Source organism: Durio zibethinus, chromosome 4 (assembly GCF_047325235.1).
Source record: "Durio zibethinus cultivar Kanyao isolate XHJ-2024 chromosome 4, ASM4732523v1, whole genome shotgun sequence".
Lineage (NCBI taxonomy): Eukaryota > Viridiplantae > Streptophyta > Magnoliopsida > Malvales > Malvaceae > Durio > Durio zibethinus.
The window spans coordinates 13,320,074-13,337,478 of record NC_143165.1 but is presented as its reverse complement, the minus strand read 5'-3'; the positions used below and the strand labels follow the sequence as shown (position 1 = coordinate 13,337,478).

Genomic DNA, 17,405 nt, shown 5'->3' with positions numbered 1-17,405 from the left:
TTGTCCAAGCCTTGCTTAATAAATTTAAGATTATTTTTTTCATTGCTTATACTTGCTTAATTATTCATTTATTTTTTTATTTCTTTTCATTGTTTACACTTGCTTAATTAGTTATTTATTGCATATATATCTCTGTTATTCATTTGCATAAGCATAACATAAGCTTTCCACCTAAGCTCTACCTTCAGGAAGGAATGAAGTACCTATGCCCTCGTGAGATTTCATGTCTTTGCATGGGCCTGTGAAACACTCCCACTCAAATTGAACCCTTTTCACTTGCAACCTATGATGGGCGAGGATCTGAGTGCCTTATTAATCTGTGATGGATGATAATGTAAGAAATAATTTGGGAACCTTTTAGAATTAACCCAAACTGGATATAGTTAACTTTAAGAACCCAACAATAGATAGAACCTTATTTTTTCACCCTTTGTAGTCAATCCAAAATCAAGGTCAAATTATTATCGTACTTGTTATATGGTGCTTATTCTATGTTTTTTATTATTGAAATGACTAACTAATTTCCTTGTCTTCTTTTATTTCTTTTCTTATTGTGCATATTCATAAACATACTTATAGATTGCATAGTATTCTTACCCTAAAAGTTATTTTAATAAAAGTTTTCATGGAATCCACAAAACATCAGGTTTGTGCCTTATCTATACTTTTCAAATGTGACTCGCCTATAGATGTAAAGATAGAGTCAGAAAAGAGACAACAAGAAGAAAGAGATAGTTTACCACTTAGTCATATCTCTACACTACCAAGGGAAGTTCACTTGCTCCTTAAACAGAATGATTTGAAAAGCCTATCAAATAGCATGACTTCTTCAAGAGAGGAAGCTTTTTGTTTAAAGTTTGGGCATATTGCATATCTCTTATCAGTGGAGGTTGATAACTCACTCATTAAAGTGACGAAACAATTTTAGGATCTTTTACTGTTGTTTTATCTTTAATAAGGTTGATTTGGTGTCAACGATAGATGAGCATTCTACTTTAGTGGGTATGCATCTATTATATCTAGACAGAATATATATGAAGAAGCACAAATAAAAAATTGCAAGAAGCTAGTCCAAATTTTAAAAGTGGGAAAAGAGATCATAGATTTATATGTTCGCAAAAAAAAAGAGCATAAAGGTATCCCATAAGAGATTCTCCGAGATTTCATTGTCAAACATCTAGATGATGATTAGGGAATGAATGTGTTTGCTTTAGTCATATATGGGTTGGTCATTTTCCCCAAGGTCTTAGGCTATATTGAGATAGAAGTAGTTTATCTATTTGAGCATATTGAAAAATGGTGTAATCTTTCACTAGCTATCTTTGCAAAAACCATCAGATCTCTAAACTTTTGTAAACAAAATGACAAAGCATGATTCATAGGTTGCATACCACTAATGCATCAATAAATGAAAAGCCATTTGGAATGCAAGAAGAGTATTTTCTCCAAGCTTTATTTTCATAGTCGAATCCCAATTTGAGAATTCTATCAGAGTATTTGGCCAGAAGCAAAGACTCAAAAAGAGTGGGAATATCTGCTATAAAAACTCATAGTCGATTAAGTAAAAATTGAATATAAATGAATATATTATATAATAATTTGTTTGTTTAGTTAATGAAATTTTTATTCATGATTGTTTATTAAATTTAATAAATAAATAAATAAAAATTGAATCTTTGGTCGACTTACACATTTCTCTACTCCCCTATTTTTTTTTCTTATATTTTGTTGTTGGGATTTGCAAGGTCAAGTGGTGAGTGTGTTTTATATTAATTTCTCTATTTCCAAACTTTTTCCTTTCATAGATTAGGTTACCCAGTGTCAAAAGTAATAATATTCAAAGCAAATTGTAAACTAATTGTAATTAAATTATTACTTATTCGTTGTATAGCCTTTTTTCATACATTTTATTTGGATTTGCAAAGTCAACTAGTGATTGTGTTTTATAATGATTTCTCTATTTCCTAAATGTTTCATTTCTTAGGTTATAAAGGTTGCCCCCAGGAAAAAGTCCAATAGACTAACTGTAAGCGTGTCGTGGTAGCTAAGAAAGATAATAATGTGTTAAAATAGAATAAAAAATTATTTCATCCAATAGCCCTAAGAAACAAAAACAAACTGTAATACATCCATTACATTAAAAAAAAAAAAAAATCTCTTCCCTTCGACTAAATCAGTTTAAAAACACAAATCTACCGGCTTGTCTAAAAAGTTGACGGTTTTCAGACATTTTAGATAGCCATTGCCCTAAGAAGACTTAAGAAGTGGACAATATGGCATATTATAAGGGATAGAGAAAAATGAAATTTTTTATATGAAGTTTGTAAAGTTTTTTAACAAAAATGATATAATTAAATTTTTAATAAAATTTAAATTTAATAAATTAATAGAGTTCAGTGAAAAAATCAATAATATATATTAAGCATATAATTTAAAATCAATTAATAATAAATCTACGAGATATTAGATATTTATTAAATTTAGAATGACACCAAACTAACAATATGTAAATTTTAGTTTTTATTTAATTAGGCGGAATGCAAATAATTCTGCATATTGGGTGGCCTCTCAGGCTATTAAGGGGATGAGCAGAACAGGTTGGGTCAAGCAAGGCTGACATGGATGAGAGCAAAAGGATATGATTTACCCGTTTGCTTGTTTATAGAATTTCTTATCTTGTTTTGTTGGTGGGTTAGACTGTGGGTTCGTTAATTTGGGAGGCAACCCCTTCTCTGTTACATGACTTGTATGACTGACTTTGCTTCTTGTAGTCTGTCCACACTCACACTTTAATAAGTGTGACAAAAAGATGAGTTGCAGGTGAATCTATAATTCTTGGCCTTAGAAAGCTAGGTCAAGTTCTTGCTGATGAGTATGGTATCAAGTTCTTTGAAACTGTAAGTTGCATGTATGCTTTCGTCAGTCACTCAAATGTAAAACTAATTATGAGGACATTGTTTCTGTTATTTTTTTCACAACTACCAGGCTCAGCTGTTAAAGGCAGTTTCCTTTTCTTCATTTATAATTTGTTGAATTTATAAGCATGTGTCTTTAATCTTCTTGAACATAAGTTACCCTTGTTATGTATTTGCCTTGGTGTAAATAGATAATCTGAATTCAAGCTTGTTAAAGAGCCATGTAAACAATGCCACGCAAACAGTGCAGCCGAGTCAACTCAGCAGCAACCATGCAAGTAAAACAGCCATGCAAACAGTGACTGCCGTGCAAATAGCGACATGCAAACTGAGTCAACTCACTATTCATGCAAACAGGAGCCATGCAATAAGCCAAGCTAAATCCAACGAAGTCAACTCAGTTGGCTTTCCAGTAAGCTTCTTAGCAGCCAAATTTATCAAACGGTTATTTGCATTTTTTTTCAACCGTATCCCGTTATTTAAGGGATCATGTTTCTTTGTACAAAATTTTCCAAGGCTTTAGACGTTTCATATACCAAATATTGTAGATAAAAAACAGTATAAATATAAGACTCTCTTCCACCCTAACTCACATTGTTCATATCTTCTATTCTTTGAATTTCTTTAATTAAGGAGTTGAGACATTTTTTTATTTGAAGAATGTGAAATTAAAAACCAATCATTTTGAAAAAAATGATAATTATACATTAACCATACAATCAACTTACACCAACGTAATTGATACGTTATTAAATTTGCTTACGGAATTATCATCACCTTAGACTAAACATTTTTTTTTAATTTTCTTAATTCTCTAATTTTTCCTTTTACATTGGTTTGAGTTGTTTTCTTGCACTTGGCCCCCAAAAAGGGACTAGCCCACCAATTGTTCATCCTCACTTGTCATAACTTGTAAGACTTTAACATGTGTTTTTTTTTCTTCATCTTAACCCGTAAAAAATGCTCTTCATATTTTAACACTTTCCTAACCGTGTTGTTTTGATCATAGCTTTTTGTAATATAATTGAACAAGAATATAAATAAAAAAGTGGCATTGGAGACGACCTCAAGGATGAGAGTCTTGAATTCCAATTTAATTCGGTGTAGCTCAAAATAAAAACAAAAAAAAAAAGGAAAAGGATTATAAAAAGTAGTACTTTTCTTCTTTATAAGTTTCCAATCTTGATAATTACATTAAAGAATCCATATTTTTAATTTTCTAATTATGTCTGAAAATTTGCATGTTGAAGTTTAATAGCATGTGCCCTCCCTCTCTACCTTAAATATCATGTAAATTGCAAGACAAAGTTATATGAGAAGGAAGGAAGATGAGCACACCTTTACTAAACTTTCTTTCGGGATAATGAGTGGTGATTTGTTTCCAGGTGTGACAAACAATATTATGGAACATGCTTTGGCAGTGTCCACTGCTTTTCATCTCCAATGTCAATTAATTCCTGGAGCAGCTAGACAGATGCCAAAAATTGGTATGGTAATAATTGGTTAGGGAAACTTTAACCTGTTTTATCCTTTGTCCTCTTCAAATACATATCCTGACCTATTGAATAACAATCGAACCAGATTAACAAAGAGGTTGTAGAATATGAGAATTTTCAAGGAAGAGTGATAGCAAATTCCAACCATTAAAGCCAACATCTAGCTCCAATCGAACCATATTAACAAACAGCAGATTAATTCCTCTATATCTTGCTGCTGGAACACCTTAAGATGCCGCTACTCAAGAGATGGATCATTTATCTGAATTTCGTGTTTTTCAAGTCTTAATAACCCTATAGACAAACTCTTCAATGTCGGTATTGAAATATTAAAACTCATTAATATGTCATACCAGAGGCCAATGAGGGTTTCAAATAGACCCTTCTCTATTACAAAGTCTTTTCACTTTTTCTTGTACATATCCATCTTATTCAAAGCTCTACACCTCTTTACCTTAGGCTTTTTGTTTTTTTAATTTTGAAATCTATCGTTTTAAATATTTTAAATAATGAATATTTATAAAAATATTTTTGAAAATTACTTCATTCAAAATTTCAAAATTATATTTTTTTTTCTCAATAATAAATATAGAAAAGGTCAAATTGAAAATTTTTGACAAGATAAAAATGAAAATATGTGAAGTGTTTTTTGAGGAGGAGGATTGTAATTTTTGTGCTGTATATTTTTGGGCCACAAAGTCAAAACCCAATTTTTGCTGACCCAACAGTGCATAAATCACTCCAACCGCAAAACCTGAATGCCCTTGACTTCAATGGCGTCGAGAACCTTATTCACAATCTTATACAACAAGACCAAAATTTTACCAACAAATGTGATGTTGGCAATATCAAGAACATATTCTTTGAAACCAAACCCGATAAAAAGAAACAACCTTCATTCAAGAATCAATGCTGTAGGAGACCCAAGTTGCAGTGTAGATCCAGTTCTTCAACAGTGGGTTAAAGAAGGAAAAAATGTCAACGAATTCCAGCTACAGCCTATCATCCGTACCTATGTATTCGTAGGCGTTATAGTCATGACTTGGAGCAAAGGAATGAGATTTTTCTGTCATATAGCTTATGTTTTGATTGGTTGGAATATGGAAGATGATTGCAAAATGGTAAAAAGGAGAGGAAAAGAAAATCTGGGTTTTTTGTTCTTTGCTGTTTTTTATCCAAAAAAATCTAAACCCTCAAAGAAATTGATAACCCCATCGCTGATTTAAATGCACTTTAAATTTGAATTTGAAAAAAAAAAAAAAGATGTCATGATTTGAGGCTGGAAATGCTCCAATGCTTAGAGGTTGATAGCTTTGCAATCCCTCTATATTTGAGACTACCATCCTGATAAGTACTAAAAGGTAAAACTTCACCACTAAGATTTACTAAAATCCTATTAATTGCCAACAGTTGCGTGGTCTGATCATAGAGTCCTCGACTCTTTTAGTTCCATTGAGTAAAGTTTAAATCCTGAAGTATTTAAAAAACTACTGTTCATCTTTAGCTGTAGGCATGTAAACATATAGTATATATCTTTTGCAACACTGTAAATATCTTTCTTTCATTCTTGCAACTATCCATTTCCATCATGGATGCAGTAAAGTAGAAAATCCTCTGTCCGATTACCAAATGCTCTGCCGAAGGCATGAGTTTTAGAGTTTGCATATTTCTTGCATGCTTATATGTTGGGTTCTTGGCAGAGCAGGTTTCTAAATGGATGAGTAGCAATAACCTCAAATTTTCATCTAGTGGCTGTGCTGTGCAGTTGGATCTAATTGGTAGAGTTTGTTGGTTTACAGAGACAAAAAAAAAAAAAAAAAAACTAGTGAGAATGAACAATAAGAATATGAAAATGAAAATGTTATACTACTTCTTCATTCGATGTAACTTCCTTAAATACAAAAAGATTTTAACCTAAAACCAGAATAACTGCTAGTCACATGGCATGATCTTCCTATTTGCAAATCATAAACAAAAACCACTAACAACAATTAACTTTCACCAACCACTAACATACATCTAACTTTCATAAACCACTAACAAACATCTAACTTTCATAAACCACTAATACACATCTAATTTTTTATCACACATTAGCAACCCATGTCTGCATAATGTAGCTGATGAGGCATTCTTGCAACATTCCTCATTGCCTCAATAGCTTTAAAGACATAGTTTACTGTTTAAATTTTTCCTTCTGATTCATTAGGGTATTTGTGCATTTGCAATCCTCGATATGAAATTTCTTAAGTATTTCCCTTATATATTTTTTTGACATATAAAGACTCCATCCTAATTTTGCTTCACCTTCATTCCCAAAAAATAGGACATCAAACCAAGGTTTGTCATCTCAAATACTTTGAGCATTTTGGCCTTAAACTCCTTTATTAGCTCCTCATCACTTCCTATCACAAGCATGTCATCAACGTATATAGAAACTATGATCAAATTAGCATCAGTTTCTTTTTCATACAACGTAGCTTCACTTAGGCTTTTAACAAAACCAAGACTTAGCAGGTGTTCATCAATCCTGCTGTACCAAGCCTTGGGAGCTTGTTTAAGGCCATACAAGGCCTTCTTTAACAAGTGGACCTTTTCCTCTTATCCCTTGACTTGGAAACCGTCTGGCTGCTCGACAAAGATCTCCTCTTGTAAATAACCATTTAAATATGTAGATTTTATATCTAGCTAGTAAACTTTCCATCCCTTTTATGTTGTCAAGGAAAATAGCATTCTGATTGTATCAAGTCGTGCTATTAGAGCAAAAGTCTCAAAGAAATCTACTCCAAACATTTAATCATACCCTTTCACAACTAATCTGTCTTTATATTTGTTTACAAAACCATCTACATTAAGTTTGGTTCTGTAACCCATTTGACACCTATAGGTTTTTTATGTTGAGGTCTATCCACTAGCTCCTAAGTGTCATTCTTTTCAATCGTTTTAAGCTCCCCTTCATTGCTTTAATCCACTTGTCATCCTTCTTTGCCCTTTTAAACTCTGCAAGCTAAAAAATAGCAACTTTGTAGCTTTTATAAATATCAAGTAATGGCCTTGTACCTCTGACTGGTACTTCACCTATGTCATCCTTAGGATTTTGCTAAAACTTTGAGTGTTGCTCATTTTCTGACTCTTTCCAATTCCATTATCTATCCTTTATGAACTTAACATCTTTGCTCACAAGAATTTTTTCATTTTGTGGTTGAAAAATTTTATAAGCCTTGGATGAGCTACTGTATCCAATAAAGACTCTTAGTTCTGCCTTTTTGTCTAGTTTGTCTCTTTATACCTATGGCATATAAGAAAAACATAGGCAACCAAAGGTTCCTAAATGCTGTAAGTCTCGTTTATAACCAAACCACGCTTCAAATGGAGTTCTCTTCTACAGAACTTTTGTTGGTAGTTGGTTTAATAGAAAGACTAATATGTTGCAACTTCTGCCCATAATTTCTTTGGTAGCTCCTTGTCATATAGTATACACCTTGTCATCTCCATTATGGTTCTACTTTTCCTTTCACTTACTTCATTTAACTGTAAAGTATAGAGTGCCGTAAGTTGGTGCTTAATACCAACTTCTTCACAAAATTTGTTAAACCTATCGAAGTATATTCCTTTCCATTGTCTAACCTTATTACCTATATTCTACAACCACTTTGATTCTTCACCTATACTTTAAATTTCCAAAATATATCAACAACCTCATATTTGAATTTAAGAAAATAAATCCAACAAAATCTAGTATAATCATCAATAAATACAATATAGTATTTACTGTCATTTAAAGATGATATTTTTTTAGGTCCTCCTACATCTATGTGAACTAGTTTAAGCTTGTGTGTTGCTTTCCATACAGTTTGAGGAATAGAACTTCTGACTTGCTTGCCATATTGACAAGCCTCACAATTTACCATCTTTTCTTCTAGCAATGGTACTCTTTTCACCAGATCATGTTTTTGCATATAAAGAAGTCCCGTATGATGGAAATGCCCATGCCTCCTATGCCATAATTTTGCATTACTTGTGTTATATGAAAAGGCTATATGCTCTTCTTCCATTAGATTCAGAGCAAAGTTTTTTTCTCTCATTTTTATCTTAAATGTATTTATGCCTTTTGCATATTTAATCTTACACCATTTGTCTTTGAATAATATTTTGAAACCCTTTTCAAGCAGTTGTTTAACACTAAGCAGGTTTTGATCAATGTCAGGCACATATAAAACATTAATAATGCATTTCAATCCTGTTAGGCTCTTTAGACCACTGTTCATTTGCCCTTAACTGTGATGTATTCACCATTTTCAATCCTGACTTTAGAAATGTCAGTTTTATCAAGTTCTTTAAAAAGTTCTTGATCATTTGTCATATGATTTGTACAACCACTATTAATAAGCCAAGAGTCACTAGAACTGCTATTCGTTGCAAAGCATGTTGCAACAAACAACTGCTTCTCCTGATATTGTTCAGTAGTGACATTTGCTTCCTCTCTATGCTTATGTGACTTGTAAATATTTCTCATATGCCCAATCTGAGCATATTTTTTGTATTGAATAGCTAGCCTCCACTAGCACTTCTTCTGTGGATGATTGGTCTTCTTACAGTGCGAGCAAGGTGGATAAGTTCCATTCTTGCTTTTGTTGTTGCCTGCATTGTTGTCAGTTTTATTTTTGTTTTACTTCCTATTGTTCCTTTTTTCTTTACCTCATCTTGAATTCTGTGCCTTCGCTTGAAAAACACCTTTCATAGAATTCTCTTGTCTCATCATCTTTCTTTGTTTTCGTGCCTGCAATGCATTCACCAACTCTACCAAGGAAATGCTTGATATATCCTTTGACTCTTCTAAAAAAAAAATTTTAGCTTCACATTTCTCAAGTAATGTAACCAGAACTTTTTGCACAATTCTCTCATCAGAAAAATCCTTACCAAATAGTCTCACCTTGTTCACAATTACTAAGCAGCTTGTCAGAATACTCTTTGATGAATTTTGATTCTTTCATTCTTTGCATCTCGAATTCTTTGATCAAATTCAGCACTTGCATGTTTTTTGTCCTCTCATTGCCTTGGTATTCTTTCTTAACATACTCTTAGATCTCTTTGGCTAATTGTAGGTTCATGATTCTAGTGAATATTGTGCTTAAAACTGCAAAATATAAGCAAGCTCTTACTTTTGACTTTCTAGTCATTTTCTCCTTATGATTCTTGAGCTGAGCAACTATTGGATTAGCAGGCAATGTAGGAACTTTATAGTCATCCTCCATTGCTTCCCACATATCCAAAGCATCCAAATATACTGCCATTCTAATAGCCCAAGCTTGATAGTTGTTACCATTAAAGACTGGTGGTTCAATTGAGAATGTCTTATCTGACTCCATTTGACTAAGGGTTTTATGTGTTGTTATGTTTGTGTAGAGGATTTTTATTTGTAATATTTTTTTTTGGTTCACCCAACTCACAGATTGCTCAAGAAGCTTGGCTTTAATGCCAATTTTGTTGGTTTATGAAAACAAAAAAAAAAAAAAAAACTTGTGAGAATGAACAATGAGAATATGAAACTAAAAATGTTGTACTACTTATTCATTCGATGCAACTTCCTTAAATACAAAAGGATTTTAACATAAAGCTAGAATGACTACTAGTCACAAGGCATGATCTTACTATTTTCAAGCCATAAACAAAAACCACTAACACACAACTAACTTTCATAAACCACTAACACACATCTAACTTCCATAAACCACTAACAAACATCTAACTTTCATAAACCACCAACACACATCTAATTTTTCATCACACATTAACAGCCCATGTCTACATGATGCAGCTGATGAGGCTTTCTTGCAACAGAGTTCATGGCCAAAGGTCATCAGAAAACTTCTTTTGTAGCATGAAAGACCAAGATAAAACTGTCCACACCTACGATGCTCTTTTAAATTGCAATGTTCGAGAAGGCCTTATCAATGAGTCCCTTTCCCATATGAAGAATATAAGGGAGATGAGTTTTCTTTCCTCTCCTCTCAACTATAATAACCTCACGTGCCTCTACACCAACGTAGGTCAACTGGAAAAAGTACCTGACGTTTTGTTGGAGATGAAGATGAATGGTGTCTCCCCTCACATATTCAGCTACAGAATTTCTATAAATTCTTATGGGGAAAGAGCTGATTATAACAGCATGGGGGAGGTTCTACAAGAAATGGAAAGCCAACAGAACATTCCAATGGATTGGGTACTTATTCCGTAGTGGCAAACCACTACATAAAAGCAGGTCTTAATGAAAAGGCACTTCATAATTTGAAGGAATGTGAGAAGAAAGTAGTCAAAAATGCAATAGGCTATGAACGTTTGATATCAATGTATGCTAGTTTAGGAAACTTAGATGAAATGAAATTGTTGTGGGGCCTTCAAAAGGCCAAATGTAAGAAGCACACCAACATAAACTACATATGGATGCTGGGTTCATTGGTGAAGCTTGGCGAGCTTGAAGAAAGTGAAAAGTTGCTTAAAGAGTGGGAGTCATCTTGTAAGAATTATGATTTCGGAGTGCCAAATGTTCCTCTTATTGGATATTGTCAGAAAGGTTTTGTGGAAAAGACCGAAGCAATGCTACAGGATATAATCAAGAGAAGGAAGACAGCAATTCCGAACAGTTGGTCTATTGTTGCAGCTGGATATGTGAATAAGAACAACATTGAGAAGGCTTTTGAGTGCTTTAAAGAAGCTCTTGCTCTGCTGGCAGAAAATAAAGATTGGAGGCCAAAAACAAGTTTAATATCTAGCATATTGAGATGGGTAGGTGACAATGCAGAAGTTGAAGATGCAGAAGCTTTTGTGAAATTATAGAGAACTAAGGTTCCAACAAATAGAGATATGTACCATGCTCTCTTGAAGGCATTTATCAGAAATGGCAAAGAAGTAGAGGGGCTTTTGGAGTGCATGAGGGACGATAAAATAGATGAAGATGAGGAAACAATGAAGATCCTTAGCCTTGGAGAGCAGAAACCTTAAATGATTTTTAATACGGCTGTATTCCATAAATGGTGGAGTTGCTAATAACCACTTAAGTATCGGTGTTGGTTGGTATAGAATCTTTTAGCAGTCAATCTGATCAAATGATGATCTGTTACTGGAACTTGCTACGTTGAAAGTTTTGTAACGATCATTTTGTTCTTCCTCATTGTTAATATGTTTATTTCTTATCTCTATGAGGAACCCGCTCTGAAATTATGTGTAGATTTATTGACTTGTCTTTATCCCATTTTGCTTATTGGATTTAATAACAAGTGGGACAGCTTGTTCCAGTTTAATCATCCTAGTAATTTAAAAACAAGTGGGATATAAAAAAGGAAAAGAAAGTGACACATTGCTCCACTTTCAAAGACGGTGAAAAAGAAACAAGTGATATTACTTATAAAAAAGCAGTTGAAGATTCATGTGATATTCACTCAAAGAAAAAAATGACGAGGGTGGGATTTAGGAAGAAGAAAAGCAAGTGCCAAGGAAAATGCAAGGGAAAAAAAACAAGAGAAATAAGAGTCAATTATTATGGTCTTGGTGCCACGTTCATGGTGGGTGCCAGTGGAAAAAGAATCTTCATGCAGCTATTTTGTTTTAGTGGAGGCCAATTCGTGAGCTTCTGTAGACTTAAAAGTACAAAAATCTTTATAGGAAATAAACTGAAGGTCAATCAATCAATTTTTCTCATTGTGATTACTGATCCAATCCATATTGATGCAGTTCAATAGAACTCGTTTCCCAGCGTCATCTAGTAATAATGTTTTACCTACTCCTCCCAATCCCCGAATACCATCATCCATCAAATATGCACAAATTTCTTTCATAAGGTTCTTTCCAACTTCAGCAATTAATTTTGAAATGAAATATCTATACTGCAAAGGAAACATAACCAACAGCTTTGCAGCAGAATTAGGGGTAACAGAATCTGGCCAACAATCAAATCCAGAGCATTTAGTTTTCGATGATTAATAAGAGAAAGTCATGACATGTTTTTGTAACAGACATGAAACAAAGTACATAGCCAACAAATATTACACTAGAAAACAGAGGTAATTCTGAAGTTGGTGAAGATGATTTAAGCGAATTGAGAGGAACTTTGGTGTTCAGCAAAGGAGTGAAATTTACTATTCTACTTCAATCTTACAGTGAGCAATCGCCATTTCTAATCCTCGAGTAGGTAATGTATCTAGGAAAGATAAGAACAAAAAAAACATGAATTAGAGTTATATATAATAACAATATAAAGCAAAAAAGAAAATATTAATCCTCAAGTTTGTTCTTGAAGAAATTATTTCTAGCTTAATGCATAATTCTTTAAAATCATGGTGAAAATCAAGATAACCTTTCATCTTTATTTCAAAATGTGCTTTACTTGTTTATATGAATTTCAACAAAGAATTATCTTTAAAGGTTTTGAATTTCAACAAAGCATTTTAAGGAATTGCCATAAAGAACTTGATTAAAGTTTTTGTGAAAAAAGAATTAGTTTTTTCAAGATGATCCAGAACAGAATTCAATCCAAATATGAGCAATTGAAGAATATGACCAAAATTCCACAAACCTTGTAAACATCAACGAGAAAGCAGAAACATATCAGACTTGAAAAGAACATGCATCAAGAGAGTTCCAAACATCAAAGTGTGTGAGCTGTTGCTGTTGCTACTGCTGCGAAATAATCATGACAAATAATCCTCGGTGTGCTGGAAAGATCTCTAAGAAAACTGGAAAGGTCAATAATGAGATTAACATATAAGAAAGTGAAAATAGAAAGAAAGAAAGAAAGAAAGTGTGAGAAATATACTACCGTTATGATAAGGCATTTGATCAAAGAAACATAGACTGCTGTAGTGGTCAGGCATTTCTACGAACAGGCAACTATCAGTTCCAACTTGTGAAAGTAGGGCTCCAACAGAGACTTGGCATGTGGATGGTCCCACTCCACCGATTCCCACCACTTTGTATTTGCTTGAATTCTTCTAAGAGAGGAAGGAGGAGATGGTTGGCCATCATCTTGCAAGGGAAGATGCAGAGGTATCCTCTTTAATTCTGGACAATCACTTATTTCAATCAGCTCAATAGAATCACAAACCATTACTCCATTTGCACCACAAATGCTCTTCAATTTTGGTAGATCCCACAATTCCAATTTCTTTAATCTTGGAAATGTAAGTTTGATGGCAACGCCATTTCCTGCTCCCTCCACTTCTGATTCTGATGCTATTATTTCTTCCATATCCCAACATAGACCAACACCTAAAGTATTCAAATTTTGGAGGTTATGCAGCACCCAATTGGACGAGAACAACTTCTTTATATTTTCACAACCATGTATATCAATCCGAGAAAGAGAGGAAAAATTGTTATGTGGCATTGGGATAAACCATGAGAATAATGACTCTTCTTCACACAAATCCACAGAGCATTCCCTAATATTCAAAACCTCAACATCAGATAGGATCTTAATACCAATTGTACAGATCATGTCACAACCACGAAATTCAATTACTTTTTTCGAATCCCCGAAATAGTCATTCCATTTGAATTGATGACCCACATAAATGATGTATTGATGAGGCCATATTGCTCGAGCATGCAAACCTTGGGCACAACTGTTCCACTCATTCCAGTCAAGTAAACACCCTTCAAATAATTCCAACTTCCTCAATCCACCTATTTCCTCTCCTCTCACGAAAAATTTATGACCAGAATCAGCTTCATATGCAGCTAAGTGCTGAAGGGATGTCAATTTTGCCAATATTCCATCGGCCATCTCTGTTATTTGCGTGTTACTCAAATCAAGATATTTGAGATTTACCAACCTTTCCATCCCATGAGGTATATGCTTGATAGTTGTTCTTCTAAGGTCTAACTTTTTTAAAGCTTGAAGTTTGGAAAAAGATGGCACCTCTGTTATTTGCGTGTTACTCAAATCAAGATATTTGAGATTTACCAACCTTTCCATCCCATGAGGTATATGCTTGATAGTTGTTCTACTAAGGTCTAACTTTTTTAAAGCTTGAAGTTTGGAAAAAGATGGCACCTTCTCTAATTGCTCACACCAACCAAGCAATAATGTAGTAAGAGTTTCCAAATTACAGATGGAATTTGGTAAACTCTTAATAGAATTCCAAGAAAGATCAAGAATCTTGAGTCCATGCATTTGCTCAAAGAAACACTCTGGAATACTCTCTAAATTGCATCCAGACAACAATAATGTTGTAAGCTTTGGGCATTTTGGGGGTGGCATTCGGGATGGAATTTGTAATTGCCCATTCCACATCAACGAAGCCTTCTCCAAATCTTCATTCCAATCTCCCACATCAGGTAGCCTGTTCAATTCCATGCCAGCTTTCACCAAGAATCGTGGTCTTACACTTGTGATGCGCAATGCCATGTCCCTTAAAACATCATGCAGCTTCACTCGACCTCCACCTTTATAACCATTTTCTATCAAACAACTGCTTTTGAGTTCATCCAGTATGGTACGCCCCTTGTCAATCTCTTGTTGCATGCTATCCATTTCTTTTATATGCCCTTCCACAATCCAAAGATGGATAAGCTCATCTGTCTCAATTTCCCAATCTTCAGGAAATAAGGCACAGCAGAGGAAGCAATTTTTCAGCTCTTCATCCCGTAAACGATCATAGCTGAACTGAAGTTGCTGAAATACCTTCTCTTCCATCTTTTTCACAGTTTCTCCATTTCTTTTTAATTCATGGAGTGCATCCCTCCACGCATGAACATCACGTACACCCTTCATACTGCTTGCTATTGTAACAATAGCCAAGGGCAAACCACCACATTCTTTAGCAACTGATTCCATAATGGGTAATAGATTTGGATGATTCGAAACATCTTCACCTACTTTTTTCAAGAACAAGCTCCATGCATCTGGATTTGAAAGAGTAGGCACTCTAACTTCTCGACAATTCAAATAGTGGCACACATCTAATAACCGAGTTGTTACCACTAATTTACTCCCATTAGAAGGCTCAGGGATGCCTACTTCTTCAAGAGAAAGTTTGTCCCACAAATCATCTAGGATTAACACATACTTGCCTTTACGAGCTAACATTTCGTATATCATCCCTGCTCTTATTGTTTCATCTTCATCTTCATCAAGGGATACTTTCATTGCGCGTGCAATCCTATTTTGCAGTTTAATGATGTTCATCTCCTTTGATACAGTGATCCATATCACAATGTCAAACCTTTCAGTCTCTCTCAGTAGCTGGTTGTGTACGAGCTTCATGATGGTTGTTTTCCCTATTCCGCCCATCCCCCAAACGCCAATCTTTTGAATGTCATTATCCATCAAACAGGCCCAAATTTCTTCCATACAAGTCTTTGCAGCACCACCGAATAAAGTTGTGGTTGATAGAGCTTGTCCAATCCACCCAGGATTGTCAACTACCAAACTGTTGGGAAACTTACCCCGTTGATAAAGTTCATCAACTTCTTGTATCTTCTTCAAAACATTTCCTTTGAGGAATCCACGTGAGGCAAAACTATTTTCTCCTATTTTTTGTTCAAGGTCTTGGATTTCGCCATTTATTCTTTCAACATTCTCGAGCCATAACTCAACTTCTTTCTTTAGTTTCTTTCTCGGATGCAGCTCTGCGGTCGTTCTTGACTTCGTGTCTCCTTTTAGAGCATTTAGTTCCGCCTGTTTTCTCTTTAGGTCTTTCATTTTCTCATCAAGGTTTGTTGGAGTGTCCCACGATTCATCAAATTTATTAAGGAGAAAATCCATGGCCGTAAAGTCCCTACATACATAAAACAAATATGTATATCATAAACCATTTTGATGGACTTTATAACCATAACCATGTAAATATATAGATGCAGTAAATTTCGAAGGAGCATATTTTAATTACATTCTGGTCTTGCCCATTTCTTCTTCCCTTCAAAGGTAATAATGATTTCGTTAACTTATATCACCAAAACACAGTTCTCAACAATTAAGAAGTTAGAACCTTGGCCTTGAAATTCAGCAAGCTCTTAATTACTGTTATCAATTTTCAAGGCTTTTACTGTTACCATTACCAAAACCTAAAGCCGAAGTGATTAACTTCAACACATTTTCTAAGATTTTTTTTAATCTGATTGCATGATCATAACACTCATGTTTGTAACGAATCACAAAATTAACAAAGTTAAAATGAGAATCATCAAACAAAGAATTGTAAAAAGCCAATATTAGTAGTGAAAGAGGAAAAGGAATAACATTATGAAAAAGAAAAAGAGAAAACAAAATTATGACAAGCATGAAAAGAAACAGAATACCGAAATTAAATTTCCTACCTTGAGCAACTAGACTGCCTGATGCTTCTGCAAGACCTTGAATTGAAACGAACAAAAGCAAGCAGTGAAGAAAAGAGTAGAACCCCGGTAGAAGAAGTGTATTGAGCAAAGAAACAGTGAATCAACTCCTGGTAGAAGGCTATGTAAATCTGTGCTAGTAACTTGATTGATATTCACCCAAGGAAAATAAAATAATGTGGGATTTAAGAAGAAAAAGGCAAATGCCAGGAAACAACGAGGAAATAAACCAAAACTATGAGTCAATTATTATAGTCATGGTCTTGGAGCTACTTGCATGGTAGGTGGCACCGGGGATGATTCAAGCAACTTATAAGTCAATTGTTATGGTCTTGGTGCCACTTTCATGGTAGGTTCCTTACGCCATGATTAAAGCAAATAGCTGTCTTTGTTGACTTTTTTGGCTTAATATTTCGTTATCAGTTGCAGGTTAAATCATAGGAAAAAAACCATCTTTATAATTGAAATTTAATAATTTTAAATTATATACAAAAACAAATAACTAAGGCATTGCTTGGAGCATCGCCCTTCAACACTTGAGGTCATAAACAGCCACGTGACCTTACTTTCTAAACTCAAAGAATAATAACAACATTGAATTTAAGAGGAAGAAGATACTTAATAATGTTTTTTCGTATCTTTATTTGGATTACACGGTTTT

General features: G+C 34.1%; 1 protein-coding gene and 1 pseudogene across 2 annotated transcripts; one reads left to right on the top strand and one right to left on the bottom strand.

Annotated features, from left to right (window-relative positions):
• The first annotated feature begins 10,138 nt into the window (after positions 1-10,138).
• On the top strand, positions 10,139-11,487 carry LOC111288893 (pentatricopeptide repeat-containing protein At4g21705, mitochondrial pseudogene; annotated as a pseudogene).
• Positions 11,488-12,348: 861 nt separating this feature from the next.
• Positions 12,349-16,905, bottom strand: LOC111288068 (putative disease resistance protein At4g27220). Of its 2 annotated transcripts, none has more exons than XM_022878825.2 (4): positions 16,727-16,905; positions 13,227-16,188; positions 12,984-13,143; positions 12,349-12,608 (listed from the first exon to the last, which is right to left on the bottom strand). In XM_022878825.2, the coding sequence occupies exon 2, from the start codon at positions 16,173-16,175 to the stop codon at positions 13,284-13,286; it is 2,892 nt and encodes a 963-aa protein (XP_022734560.1). In that variant the 5' UTR covers positions 16,176-16,188; positions 16,727-16,905; the 3' UTR covers positions 12,349-12,608; positions 12,984-13,143; positions 13,227-13,283. The 2 variants fall into 2 exon arrangements, with proteins under 2 accessions (XP_022734560.1, XP_022734561.1); XM_022878826.2 differs by having other exon boundaries at positions 12,984-13,134.
• Between the last annotated feature and the right edge of the window lie 500 nt (positions 16,906-17,405).